General features: G+C 35.6%; 6 protein-coding genes across 6 annotated transcripts; 2 read left to right on the top strand and 4 right to left on the bottom strand.

Moving 5' to 3' along the window:
- Window positions 1-91: 91 nt before the first annotated feature.
- Window positions 92-829, bottom strand: RTT102 (Rtt102p; the record flags this gene model as incomplete). The annotated part of the gene is made up of 1 exon (XM_003684014.1): window positions 92-829. The coding sequence occupies one exon, from the start codon at window positions 827-829 to the stop codon at window positions 92-94; it is 738 nt and encodes a 245-aa protein (XP_003684062.1).
- Window positions 830-1,304: 475 nt separating this feature from the next.
- LIP1 (sphingosine N-acyltransferase subunit LIP1) lies at window positions 1,305-1,760 on the bottom strand (the record flags this gene model as incomplete). The annotated part of the gene is made up of 1 exon (XM_003684013.1): window positions 1,305-1,760. One exon carries the CDS (start codon window positions 1,758-1,760, stop codon window positions 1,305-1,307), a length of 456 nt encoding a protein of 151 aa, XP_003684061.1.
- Window positions 1,761-2,125: 365 nt separating this feature from the next.
- On the bottom strand, window positions 2,126-3,760 carry PRC1 (carboxypeptidase C PRC1; the record flags this gene model as incomplete). The annotated part of the gene is made up of 1 exon (XM_003684012.1): window positions 2,126-3,760. One exon carries the CDS (start codon window positions 3,758-3,760, stop codon window positions 2,126-2,128), a length of 1,635 nt encoding a protein of 544 aa, XP_003684060.1.
- Window positions 3,761-4,867: 1,107 nt separating this feature from the next.
- LCB1 (serine C-palmitoyltransferase LCB1) lies at window positions 4,868-6,547 on the top strand (the record flags this gene model as incomplete). The annotated part of the gene is made up of 1 exon (XM_003684011.1): window positions 4,868-6,547. One exon carries the CDS (start codon window positions 4,868-4,870, stop codon window positions 6,545-6,547), a length of 1,680 nt encoding a protein of 559 aa, XP_003684059.1.
- Window positions 6,548-7,196: 649 nt separating this feature from the next.
- TPHA0A05500 (DUF2406 domain-containing protein) lies at window positions 7,197-7,763 on the top strand (the record flags this gene model as incomplete). The annotated part of the gene is made up of 1 exon (XM_003684010.1): window positions 7,197-7,763. One exon carries the CDS (start codon window positions 7,197-7,199, stop codon window positions 7,761-7,763), a length of 567 nt encoding a protein of 188 aa, XP_003684058.1.
- A 381-nt stretch (window positions 7,764-8,144) lies between these two features.
- SLH1 (RNA helicase) lies at window positions 8,145-14,105 on the bottom strand (the record flags this gene model as incomplete). Its single annotated transcript, XM_003684009.1, has 1 exon — window positions 8,145-14,105. One exon carries the CDS (start codon window positions 14,103-14,105, stop codon window positions 8,145-8,147), a length of 5,961 nt encoding a protein of 1,986 aa, XP_003684057.1.
- Between the last annotated feature and the right edge of the window lie 205 nt (window positions 14,106-14,310).

Here is a 14,310-nt window from a genome sequence, read left to right as displayed (position 1 = left end):
ATCATCAACATTAAATACATAAATTATTCATTCGTAATTTTTAATACTTTGTTAAATTTGTTTGTGAATTTTTTAAATATAGTACAACTAATTAAGTAGCATCTGCCATATTAATGTCGCCATCGTCATCTTCAGGGCTTGGAGTGCTTTGATTTGTTTTCTCTGCGTCTTCCGTAGTTAAAGGAGTTTCAGCAACAGAGGACTCAGTTTCCTTCGGTGTCTCAATTATTGGTGTTTCTTCCATTGGAGAATCGATCAAAGATGGCGTATCAGCAACAGATTCATTATTCTCTGTATTAGTAGATATTTCTTCTGCTTTTGACGTTTCCGTTTCGACTGTTTTCTTAATATTTACTGCATTATCTTTCATTGATTCAGTACCTGGAGCTTCCCCTTTAGATAAACCGGCAATCGAATCGCTTCCTCCAACAGCATCTCGAATGTCATCAACTGTTAGACTACCATTAGTAGTTTTGCCATTTTTAGACCCTTCGTCATGTTTTCTTGTTCTGTCATATAGCGCTAGATTTAAGACATCTAATTCTTCATTTTCACTCTTGACGTTTTCATTTACTTTTTGTTGAGGAGTCTCTACTCTAGTCCATTTTTTATATCTAAATGAATATTTCTCTACTTGATCGTTATTAATAGATTCTTCGTCATTAGCCACCTGGATGATATTAGAATAAAAATTATTTAACGATGCTTCACCAGTATTGTCATTTCCGTTTACTTTTACTGGAGTGTACCATTGATATTCCCAATGTTCAATTTTGGTGTTACTGTGAAAAAATCCACCACTATTGGCCCTGTTAATTAATGATTCCATTGTCGTTTTCAGTAGAAACTGGGATAGAACGAAGTTTAATATAGCTATTGACTCAGAGATGTCAGTTGGAAACACTTATGAATCGCATACCTTTTAACTGTTCTAGCATTTCATATTTTATGTTGGTTTTAAATTTATATTTTTCATTTTTCTATGTTACGCTTATGCTGTGAAACAGATACACCATAATTACAAAAACATTTGTTTTTCCAGTGCTACAACAATGCTTCAATACAACAATGTATAAAGGGACACTCAACTAGATATAAAGGTACCAATTTAAGACTTTTATAATAGTCTTCTACTAGCACTCTCACTAGGGATATATTGAACTGCCGACTTGCTCCAACACCAGACGTCGTAGAGAAGCTTAAAACTTATAATTTATTTGCTTATTTTCCTAAATACCTTGTACACACACACACGCATAAATATATATACATATATACATACTTCCTTTCAACAGTCATACCGTCTAAACATGAAAGATCTGAGAACCTTCACACATTTGTGCAACCAAGTCAGCATCAGTATCGTAACCAACATATGCAACATAACCTGGGACTCCTTTGTTTCCATCCTCAACAGGATAATGAATTGGATTGATGTCTTTGTTTTCGATGAAGCAGTAAGACAATGACTCCTCATTTGGCTCGTAATCTCTTGTAATTCTCTTGACCAGAGTCTTGAATTCGCCTCTTTTATCACAAGATGGACCACCAACAGCCCACATCTTTAGAACAGAGGATGATGGACCACCAATTTGTTCCTTCATTGGTGTACAATGGAACCATTCATAGTTTATTCTTGTGCCGTATTTGAAGTACTCTACGCCAGCAATTAACGATAACGATAGGACAACGTAGAATAATAGAGACCAGATTTGTGGCTTTCTAATTTCTTTCTTCTTCAATAAAGTTTTTTCTGACATATTGTAGTTTATTTTGCGATGGATAAAAACAAAAGAAGTATCTCTAACTTGCCTTTATAACGTGATTACAATACACTTACGGCATTCATGAAGAAATAGTAACATATCTTAATATAATTAATTATGTTAGTGTTAACTATATTGTATTTATTTACCTACATTAAGTGATAATAAACTTTTCAAAATTTTTAGAACGCTATTATCACTTGTTAAGCGAATAGATATATAATTAAATTATCAATATGAAAAGAATAAAGGTAATTAATAAAAGTATAATAATGATATTAGTATAAAAGATATATCGTTATAGTATATTAGAAAGTATGAAACGTACATAATGTTGAAAAGAAGAGTTTATGTTTCTATTATAATTTGTAACCGTTGTGAATCCAGTCATTAACCATGCTTAATGCATTTTCTGGTTGATCATATGGGACCATATGACCACCGTTGAATAATCTTAAGAAAGTGAAGTTCTTGTATGATTTGTATTCACCAGCTGGTTTACCCAATAAACTGGATTGATATTTCTTAATATCAGCATTTTGGAAGCCTTCATTGTGTTCCCATGGTAAGACATCGGTCCAATGTTGGTTACCTAGCCAGTTGCAGATGAAATCTTTGTCACCAGCGTAGATCAACACAGGCAGTTTATATTCGTCCAGTAATTGAGTAACGTGTACTTGATATGGCTTCATCCAGTCACCATTGAATAAGAAATTTTTGTTGATGTCGAAGTTACAAGATTGAAAACTTGAGACTTCTGCACCAATTTCATTCTGAACAAATTCCTCATTCAAATATTCATCAATGTATTGTAGATCGTTGTAACATAATGAATCATTTTCACACTCTTTTCTAATATCGTAAACATTCTTACCTGTTCTTTGATATGGTAAGAGTTGAGCGTTGTTACAGTAGATTGAAGCTGGAACACAAGTCCAGACAGAGTTGCTACTATAACAGGATTGAATCAAAGATAGACAACGATCTAGCGAGTCATCCATTGCTTGACATTCGTCAGGAGACAACACTGCACCGGCACCACCTTCACCACAAGCCATTGGCTTGTAATATGGGTATTGGTTCAAAGGGTCTGTCAAACCGTTACCGATCATAACCGAAGTCAAGTTGAAAGATCTCTCCTCAGCAGGGTGCGATAGAATTTCTGTAGCAAAGACTGGAATATAGTGGCCGGCGTATGATTCGCCAGCAATGTGGAAATCATTCTTTGCGAATTGTGGGAATTGTTCAAAAAATAGATTTAAGAAGTTGTAAATATCCTTTGAGGCAGCGATTGTGTTAGAGACACCAGCAGAACCTGAGTAAGAGAAACCGACATTTACTGGTTGATCTAAAAAGATAACGGAGGCATTTGAATTCCAAGAGTATGGGTTATAGATTGGCTTCAAGTTTTTGCCTATCGAGGAAGAACCTAATTCAAAGAATAGACCTGTCATTGAGGAACAACCTGGACCACCATTCAACCAAAGAATAACTGGATCGTTCTTGGGATCATTTCTACTCTCAAAAAACCAGTAAAAGAAGTGTTTGTCATCTTCGACAACATCCAAATAACCCGAATATTGGTCGACACCTGGATCTACACCCAGTTTCTTCGGATTTTTGATTTTTTGACTTCTTAATTGATAATCATTCGTTTTTGTGCTCGTGATAGTATCCCAGAACTTGTTGTCCTTAAAGGAAAACTTACCCAATGGTTTTGAAATCAAATTCTTGTTCAAATCGACCAAATCTTGGACCGTGACGAATTTCTCCCACACACGAAGAAGCTTGTTATTGTTAGCGGTGAACAAATCGACTGCGCCTTGGTAGTCGATATTCAAATCTAGAGTGTGAACAACGTTGGAGACGAGGTCTTTAATTAGACCCAGTTTCTCATTATCCTTATTTCTAAAGAAATTGAACTGTTGAGGTAAAGTGATAGCATAAGTTAGATTAACTAAAAACACACCAACAAAGACACTAGAAACTTTCATCTTGTGATATTGCCGATATATAATTGTGTTATAGTCGTTGCGAGTGGGAACAACAGAAAACAATACATATTGCAGAGAATGGTCTTATCCAAGAAACGATTTAAAATAACCGCTCATATATATACCTATGTTTTAACTTTCCTTATCTCCTTATCAAGTTCCACATCAGATGCCAATCCCCTGTTCCTCCCTAATATCCAGTTCTATTGCTATGCGATTGCTTGTCTTCTACGGTGCATTGTCACTGTTTTCTTTTGTTTCCGAATTAGCACATCGTTGACGGTGACTGTGTCGCAGAGAACCACGCGCACAGACTGACCAACGGGCATTGCCCAAAAGAGACATGGCCAATCTCCGGTACGTCTCATTATGTACGGACAGGAGACGAGAGAGGGACACAAAAGCAAGCATCGGGTCACCTCACACGGCAGTCTAGCCGCCCACGCTCTCGCGACTGTGACCTGCAGCGGCAAAACATAGTTACATATAACTATATACATACAACTATATATATATATATGTGACTATATTTGTTTCTTTCTTTTATGTCAGCACATTGGTATACCTGTTTATGTATGCGAGGAAGCATGCACTCACAATGAGATGCAATTAGTATACGCATATGTCGGTATTCTGACATGGCAGGCCAAGGTGGGTATTTAGACAACCTTCGTTCCTGATGAGCTGTCGCATTATCAAATAACCTCCCCACTTTCCACCATGCTTATGGTTCTGAAAATGGTTAAGCTGTCATCCTCTGTGGATGCGATCGCAGGCATCTGGCACTCATGGTGGTTCCGCCTTTATTTTTGTTGCGTTTCGTGTACAATGATACCTACTATTTATTCATTAAGATGAAAATGCACACAGTTTACTTACTTCTCCTGAATGCTCTCGCGTGTTTTGCTACACGTCTTTTCGTTTCTACATGTATGAGCAAAATTGAAGTTTATCTCGTATCTGAAAAATACAATGCATGTATATATTTAAATATATATGCAAAACGATTATAAAGACATAGTTTGGCCACAATTGCCATCTTCTGAATCGGTTTAACCTTCAGAAACGTACTTATAACTACTACAAAGGGTCAGTGCATTTCAAAACATGGATAGTGTCTCCCAAGGTCTGCCTAAGTCCATACCTATTCCTGCCTTTTTGGTGAACAGTTTCTCACTGTTCATCTATACAATGAACAATTACGTTCCCGGCGGATATTTAGTGATCGAATACGTCAAAAAGTCTCACCATGACGACCCTTATAGAACCATTGTAGAATTGTTGTTGTTTCTATATGGTGTTGTTTACTATTTATCAAAACCAAAACAATCAAAGAAAACTTTACAGAACTCTAAAGAAAAATATAATAGTTTATCTAAAAATGAAATCGATATGTTGATCGACGAATGGACCCCAGAAGCAATTGTTGATGATTCTGAAATAGTCGAAGAATCAAAGTGGAGATTAGCAAAGATACCTGTTATGGACTCAAATGGTATCAAGAAATATCTGAATATGACCAGAGATGAAGGAAAAGAATCTTACAAAAACGTTTTCAACATGAGTTCCAATAATTCGTTGGCGCTATCTTACACCAGCAAAGAGATCACCGACGAAGTCAACAAGACTATTAAAAACTATGGTGTTGGTGCATGTGGTCCAGCTGGGTTTTACGGTAACCAAGATGTTCACTACAGACTGGAATATGATCTTTCTGAGTTTTTCGGTGTCGAAGGTGCCTGTCTATACGGTCAAGATTTTTGTGTTGCTGCTTCTGCTTTACCTGCTTTCAACAAGAGAGGTGATATTATTGTTGCCGATAATCAAATCTCATTGAGTTTACAAAACGCTTTACAATTGAGTAGATCCACTCTATATTATTATGAACATAACAATATGGAATCTTTGGAAAATTTACTAAAAGATATCAACGATTCAATTGCTTCTGAAAAATTGCCTGATATCCCCAGGAAATTCATTGTCACCGAAGGTCTTTTCGCAAATTCTGGTGACATTGCAAACTTACCTGAGCTAGCCAAATTGAAATACAAGTATAAGTTTAGATTAGTCGTCGAAGAGACTTTATCTCTTGGTGTTTTAGGTGCCACCGGCAGAGGGTTGTCCGAATTCTACAAAATGAATAGAGCTAATTCTATTGATATCACTTTTGGTTCTATGGCTACTGCTTTCGGTTCCAGTGGTGGGTTTGTGTTGGGTGATCGTCACATGACCTTCCACCAACATATTAGTTCTAATGCCTACTGTTTCTCCGCTTCCCTGCCTGCATACACCACCAGAATTGTTTCCAAGACATTAGAGATATTGAGAAGAGACAACTCTAGCGTTTCGAAATTAAATGAGCTATCAAAGCTTTTACACAGTAAATTCATGTCTAGTGACGAACTTTCCAAATACGTTATCATCAAGTCTAACGAGAACTCACCAATCTTGCATTTTGAATTAAGAGCTGATTTCAGAGAGAAGAACTTCGAGTACACCAAAGAGCAGCTATATGAAAAATTAAGCATCCTGCAAAGAAGAGGCTTCACCACAATGTTCTTCGACGAGTACGAGGACGAGGAAGTGTTTTTACAAAAGATTGTGGACTCTGTATTGGAAAACTTCAATATCTTGATCAGCAGAAGGCAGATCATGCTAAAGCACGAGACCTTGCCTATCTTACCAGGCATCAGAGTTTCCGTAACAGCCGACATGACCAGCGAAGAGGTGAGCACCTCTGCTGATTCCATCATCCAGACTGTCCTCGAATTGTGCAGCTCCTTATAAGCGTCCTCTGCACCAAGGACAACAACATCAAACAAACAACCCATCGATATCTGTTTACTTAGATTAGAGTACGTATGGCATAAATAAATAATATAATCACACAATCACCCCCCCACACAGTTGTTGACGCCAGCCAGCTGTCACCTCGCCAGTGGCACACTGTCACCTTCAGCAGTTACTGTCGCCAACTTTACTGTCGCCCAATTCTGTTGTCACCGTGCACGAGCGTTTGCTCGTTTCACGCCGTGCTCCCCCCACCCGGCCCCGCGCCGTCGCACACTGTGGCCAGTTTTCGCGTTGCGCTTGTCCGACACTTTTCCTCTTTGTCGCGTTAAAAATAGATACCATCTGATGAGATCATTAAGCCATGGAACTTTATATATCAAAAAAATTTAACTGAATGAAACACTCTTGCTGGAATCACTGTAATGAAGTTATCTAAGGATGTGATGTGAATGTTAATGTGACTGAATGTTGTTGCAATATCTTGAAAGGCAACTTGGATTGCATCTTCATCGTTTATTCTTGTTTCCTTGTTATATATATACACACTATGACTAGCAGGATTTTGTAACAAGCCAGAGTGCCAAGACCATAGAATTGTTGATCTTAGTGCAAGTGCCAAGCCACATATATAAATACAGTCAAGATGATGCATTTTAGAAAAAAGTCAAATATGAGTAATGGTAGTGGTGGTGAAGGAGACGTGAAGATTACCAAGGAGGATCAGGATAGATTGAAGGTGAGAACCGCCTCTGTTGCCGATCCTATTCTAGAAGCTGTGCATGAAGCGCAGCCTTTTGAACAAGCTGGTGGTTACGCTGACAACCTAAGACAGTCGTACTATTCCCAAGAAGGTGACGTTCTACTAGATGTGTTTGGCCAACCTATTCACAACCCAGATATTTCTAATCCAACAAGAGCAAGAGATGAAAGACCTTTAGACACAATAAGGAGTTTTGAATATGCTATATCGGGAGATCCAACTTGGGGACAACAGTTGGAGACTCCACAATATGGGTTCAGAGTTAGACCTGATTTCCCATCATTTGGTAATGGTAACCCATACGATAACGAAGGTAGACCCATCCAACAGCAAAGCAACCAAATGTATGGTGAACAAGGTGTTTATCAAGCGCCACAACCAAGTGCTCTAGGAGAAGGCCAAACAAAGAAGAAGAAGAAGTTTGGTCTATTCGGTAAGAAGAAGAAATAGTGAATATTTCAAAGTAGCCTTTAATCTTTGTCCACATTCGTACACTCAATAACAGACTATTATAATAGATACCATAAAACTACATAATTTTTTTGCTCAACTACTGCGTCAATTCTATTGAACTAATTACACAATGAAAGCACTAATTTATAAATTAAATAAATAACAGGAAATAAGAAATATAGTTAACATAAAAGAAACGGTTATTTTAATATACTTTAAATATATCATTTAACCATCAAAAAATAGAAACGGTAATGATAATAATGTTAAATAACTTCACCAATCAGCAGCTCTGTAATGATATGTATATGGACGCTGGAACTATTTGTTAGAATTATGTATACTAAATTCTAATTATGCTCTTCCAATACAATTATATTACTTCAAAGTGTGTTGAAGTTTGTATTCAATATCCAAGGCATCGTTAATCAACACAAAATAAAGAGTTTGTCCTTGCAGTTCTTCTGGAACTATGAAGTCGCATACTATTTCAACAACTTTGTTATTCTTATCAGCGCGACTCTCTTGTGGATGACATCTTTTGATCATATGCAATTCATTACCTTTATAACCAATACAAAACCATGATTCTTTTTGCATCTTAGGAAATTTGTCACAATAAACTTGAAATTCTCTATTTGATCTATTAGAATAATGCTTGGCTGTTAAGACCAATTTTGAAGCGTCAGTTTGATCTGTAAACTTAATATCCGTTAACACTGGGAGTTTAGTACAGACATCTATAAATTTTTTCACAGTTCTCTCGTTTAACTCATCAATGTCTAGCGCCTTATTAGCATGTTTTCTTGAATTTTCTGGTAATTCTAAACATTTCACATCCATTTTAGCAGCAAGGCCTTTTAACTTACCATACCCCATTTTTCCGATCTTTTCTAAGTTTAAGCCATTATTTCTAGGGTTATCATTAGTATCGATTCTGAAACCTTGTTCATTGAATTGGATATTATCTAATCTCTTCAATATACAACCTGGAAGAGCTGTAGAAGAATCATCTTCAAACCAATATCCTTGTTTTATGCATTGAATAACTTTAATTATCGTTCTGACGGTGTTAAAATAGCCTAACTCACTGGCAATATCAACAAAGGCTTGTAAGATTCTTAAAGATTGATCTAAGATAGAGACCGTGTCTTGGATATAATCCGCAATTGGGAGATCTACTCTGCTTAAATGAGCTTGTAGTAATAAAAAGGCTTTAACATGTGTGTCATGTATAGGCTTTGCAAAAACACCAGTAAAGATAGTCTCAGCTGGATATCTTAATTGTGCTGACATTTCCTCATTCATGATTGTTTCACCACCTCTAACAGGTAATTCATTATATTCTTCTGCTAAAGATAACCACTTCAACACATCTACAAACTTAGCATTGTTATCAACCTCAACCAATAATGTACGAACTGTCTTATGAGATATATAATAATATGAAGCAACACTTAAAAATGGTGTCGGCTCTATATCATTATTGTAAATATTGACACAATCAGAAAGTTCTAACTGTTCAAGACTCCTGTCAATTAGATTACTCATGAATTTGTGGATACCTGCTGCAGAAGTATCTTCTAAAATTCCGTAATAAGTTGGATTATGATAAGCTCTACGAAAGAAAAAGGTATATTTCAAGAACTCAATCGCTTGCTGTTTATTAGCAACAGTTCCAGAATTAATTTCAGCACCTAAATGATCTTCTAGTACTTTGTGTAAAGAAGATTCCACTGGGAAACCAACATTTAGAAAATGCTTGTAAAATAATTTCTTATTTTCACGAGTATATACAATCGCTGTACCCGTGGTATCATAAGCTGGTCTACCTGCTCTACCCATCATTTGAAGAATATCTGTCAAATCCATATCAACGTAACCTTGAACTTTTTTATCAAAATATTGAGTGCCTTTAATGACAACAAGATGTGCTGGTAAATTAACACCCCATGCTAATGTAGAGGTCGCAACCAAAATTTGTATTTTATTTTGTTGAAACAAGTGATGTGATAAATCACGATCTTCCTCAACCAAACCAGCATGATGTAACCCAATACCAAATTGAAGAGATAATTTAAGAGTATCATCAGTAACTTTAGAAATATAATATTGCAATTCAGCATCATCTTCAATATTCAAAAATCTTCTTGGATTGTCTTCCATACCACAAAGATGGATTAGATCTAAAGCTGTTAATCTAGTTTGTCTACGTGAAGAAACAAAAATCAAGGCTGGTTTATCGGGTGAATGTTGTTTAATTGCCATAAATGCTGGTTTATTCATGGTTTTCATCAATGGACAATATGCTAAATTATCTTGAAAACCATCGATATACATATTTAGCGGTACTGGTCTAATACTAGATGGGAAGTTAAACAAACCATTTTCTTTGACGCCTAACCAACCTGCCATATCATGTGCGTTTGATACAGCAGTAGACATACCTAATAGACGGATTGGATTTTTAGTTTGTGAAGCAATATAATTCATACGACTCACAATCATTTCTAAAATTGGACCACGATCACTGGCTAGTAAATGAATTTCATCCATAATAACCAAAGAAATATTTTGAACAAATTTACGTGTCTGCCAATTACGAGATATACCATCAAATTTTTCTGGAGTTGTGATAACAATTGTAGAATCTCGAATATCACGGGGATCCGGAATAGAATCACCAGTCAATTCAACGACTTTGTCACCAGTAACAGGCGTAATTTTTTTCTTCCAGTCATCAACTCTTTCACGAACTAATGCTTTCATAGGTGCAATATAAACAATTTTCTTTCCAGGAAACTGTTTGAATGCATGCCAAATAGCCAATTCTGCAACAATAGTTTTACCAGAACCAGTTGGTGATCCTACGAAAACATTTTCATTTGAGTGGTATAAGGTGTGAAAAGTCATTGTTTGCATTGGATTGAAATATTTGAAGGGATAGATTGATTCAACCAAATGGTTATCCAAAGCCTTTACCGGTAATGGTTTCAGCCTTTGTAATTTGGTCTGAATCGTTTCATTGTATGGTCTTATTAAATGTTGGAATGATATTGGATATGTTGAAACACATCCAATCCAAGTATCAGAGACCACTTTAACTACAACTTGTGGAGGTAATGGATCTGATAGTGGGATCATGAAATCCATTTCGTGTACAGAACCCATTTGGGATTTTCTTAAAATGTACTTTTCAAAATGTAACACCTGTGATTTATTTGATTCTTCTATCATAACCCAAAAAAATTGTATATCACCATGGAATTTGTAATCCCATTTAAAATCTGGTTCTAAATTGGTTTTGATTCTCATAACATTTGAAGTGATAGGGAATATTTCAGCAGAGATTGAAATTTTAGGGAATATCTCAACCAATCTATAAAGTTTACCTCCCATGCCTCTATTGTGAATTAATTCACCAATTTCTTGGGGCTCTAAGTCTCGTAAATAATTCATTGTGGGACTTTTCTCTCTTATTTGTTTAATAATCGGAATTGGTAGTTCAAATTGACTTAACGGATGATCAAACGCCCATACTCGTTTCTCAATAGACTTACATATATCTAACATAACTTTCGAGAAATTACCCCATCTACGATTGATACCTATTAAAAATAACGCCCTACATATTCTAGTAGCATTTTGAGCAATGTAATTTGAATCTGACGATAAAGCAGAATCAAAAATTCTGCTTTGAGAAATATAAGCTTGAAGCAAAACATTAGTTTTACCGGAGGCGGTATCCAAACTACCTCCAACCTGACACTCCACAGAACTTTCCATCAACCTGGTTAATTCAGCAGATTCATCTTCCCGAAATTTTATACTATCAAATTCACTACTCATACTAATCATAGAGAGGACATCTGCTTCGGTAGCATTTGGGTTACACATTTGATTAAATATCTCGACGGATTCATTAAGTAAATAAAAATCAGATGAAATTCTTCCTAAGTCCTTAGGGATAAAATGCATTGAAACCTCATCGAATACTATCATTTGTAAGGAGTGTAAACGTCTTGCAGCTGTTATTATCATTTTTCTCCTTCTATCATATAATTGAGGGTCATTAGCAAGCTCTTCCCAATCAATCGCGTATGTGAATGGGTTCTTTCGCATTCTTACGTACATATAAGTATAACCTAACCATTGAATACCCTCTTCTACATTTGTGACTGTACCAAGCGATATCTCTGCATTCAAATTGTCAACCATCTTCGATCCTAACTTAGATTCAATTGGATGTTGCTCAGTTAAAAGAGATAAGTATGAATCCAGTTTATCAGCAGATGTACATAATATACCAGTACCATGTGCTGATCCAAAACCAGGTCTACCTGCACGACCAAAAATTTGTATCACATCTGAAATACCTAAATCAGCAAAACCACCTTTTTTTGAGTCATAAACCTGAGTACCTTTAATTATTACACAATCTGCAGGTAAATTAACACCCCAAGCTAAAGTAGCTGTACAACATAATACCTTAATTGCACCATCTTTAAACATACGCTCCGTCAAATTACGGTCAGTACGTGCCATGCCTGCATGATGAACACCAAAACCAAACTGAAATATCTCTTTCATATCTTTATCTCTATTTTTACCCAATTCCCTAGAGTATTTCTCTGTAAATAAACTATCAGGTGCAAACAAATCAGATTCATTAAATTGTTGGGCCATTTTAATATACGTTCTGGCACTGTTTACTGTCTCTTTTCTGGCATGAACGAAAACCATAACTTGATATCCTCTTTGAATCATATCTGCTAACTTTTCATAAGAAACTTTATCTATATTCTCTCTAGCTTGTTTACTGCCCGCTTTTCCTCTACAACCTAGAACTTGTTGTTCTAACGGTTTTGGACGAAAAGACTGGTCAAAATAAAACATACCTACTTGTCGGTTCACCCCCAAGAAATCAGCTACGTCCATGAAATTAGGTAACGTCGCTGACAAACCGACAATACGAATCATAGATTGAGAACTTTCTACTTGTCTCAAAGTACGGGCCACTAATGTTTCAATGACAGAACCCCTATCTTCGTGAAGTAAATGAACTTCATCAATAATCAGAAGTTTAACTTTTGATACTAAATCATTGTCACCATTAGCTTTACGTGTGACAACATCCCACTTTTCGGGTGTTGTAACAATCACCTGTGTGTTTAATATTTCTGCCTTTGTTAGTTGCATATCACCAGTAAGTTCTCTCACTTGGATACCAAAGATAGATAGCTTATTGTTAAACTTTTCGACAATTTCAGCTGCTAAAGCTTTTAGTGGGGCAACATAAATAATTTTAAAATCATCGTATTGAATATCTAGCTCATTTTCTTGATTAAGCTCGGAATGTTGTTTAATAGTATTTAGAATAGTCAGCAAAGCTATTTCAGTTTTACCTGCACCAGTTGGTGCACAAATTAACATATTTTCATTTGTTTTATATGCAACAGGATATACCAATGACTGTACCTTATTTAAGCTTTCGTAAGAAAACACTGCTTTACAATAATGATCTAAATCTGAGATTTTAACTAGTTTAGAGTACAATGATGCTTTGCCTTTCTTTATATCAGATGCGGGAATAATTACTTCCTCATGAGTTTCGTTGGATACCCTGGTAGTTCCCAAGGGTAAGGAAAACTTGTGTCCTGAAAACGATAAAGATGCATTGTTGTTATTATCATTTTTATATACATGGGGGTATTTAATAACTTTTTGTGAAGGAGATAATTCAGGATTTTGTGCATTATATATATTCTCAGACACTTGCTCTCTCATTTCTTGGTCTGTCATGAAATTATTATAAAACCTAGCGTCAATGGTCAAGTCAATTACTTCATCAATATTATGAGATACAATTTCAGTTCTATTTTCCAGTAAAAATGAAATCAACTTCACATTTTCGACACCCACTAAATCTAATAATGCTTGTGCCAATTTTCCTTTCTCATTTTGGTATGTCAGTTCTAGTACTGATTTCAATAATGCATCCTGATCTAAATAACTAGAACAGCTTTTGATCAATTGATTTAGTTTTTTAAATATTGTATTCCCAATGTTATTCCTACTTGATGAAATCATTTCTTGAAATTTATCGTAACTAATATCATCAAACTCATCAAAAATATCATCCCATTCATTTCTATCTTGAGCCAAAGTAATCAGTTCTGAAGCATTTCTGACTTCAACTTTAGATTTCTTACATATATCATCATCCTCAGGAAATTGTATTTTTGATCTGTCTATATTAAAATTACTTGCTGCCTCCATCATAGTATGCATTGCTTGCATATATGAACTTGCAGAAGTAGTCGAATATGCCGTTGCCATGTTAAATTTCCTTCGAATTAATTTTTGACCTTATAAGTTTCTGACTTTCTCAAACCAAATCACAAAAATCTATAACAATTTAGCCAACACTTCGTTTGTTTATATCCTTATATTAATTAATAGTTCCTTTATAGTGTGAACTTGAACTTATAAAACATTGGAAATAGATCTAAAATATGAAAGAACCTTCAAATTTTTATATGTT

Source organism: Tetrapisispora phaffii, chromosome 1, assembly GCF_000236905.1.
Source record: "Tetrapisispora phaffii CBS 4417 chromosome 1, complete genome".
Lineage (NCBI taxonomy): Eukaryota > Fungi > Ascomycota > Saccharomycetes > Saccharomycetales > Saccharomycetaceae > Tetrapisispora > Tetrapisispora phaffii.
The sequence above is the reverse complement of the archived record's forward strand: the minus strand, read 5'-3'. Positions and strand labels throughout refer to the sequence as shown.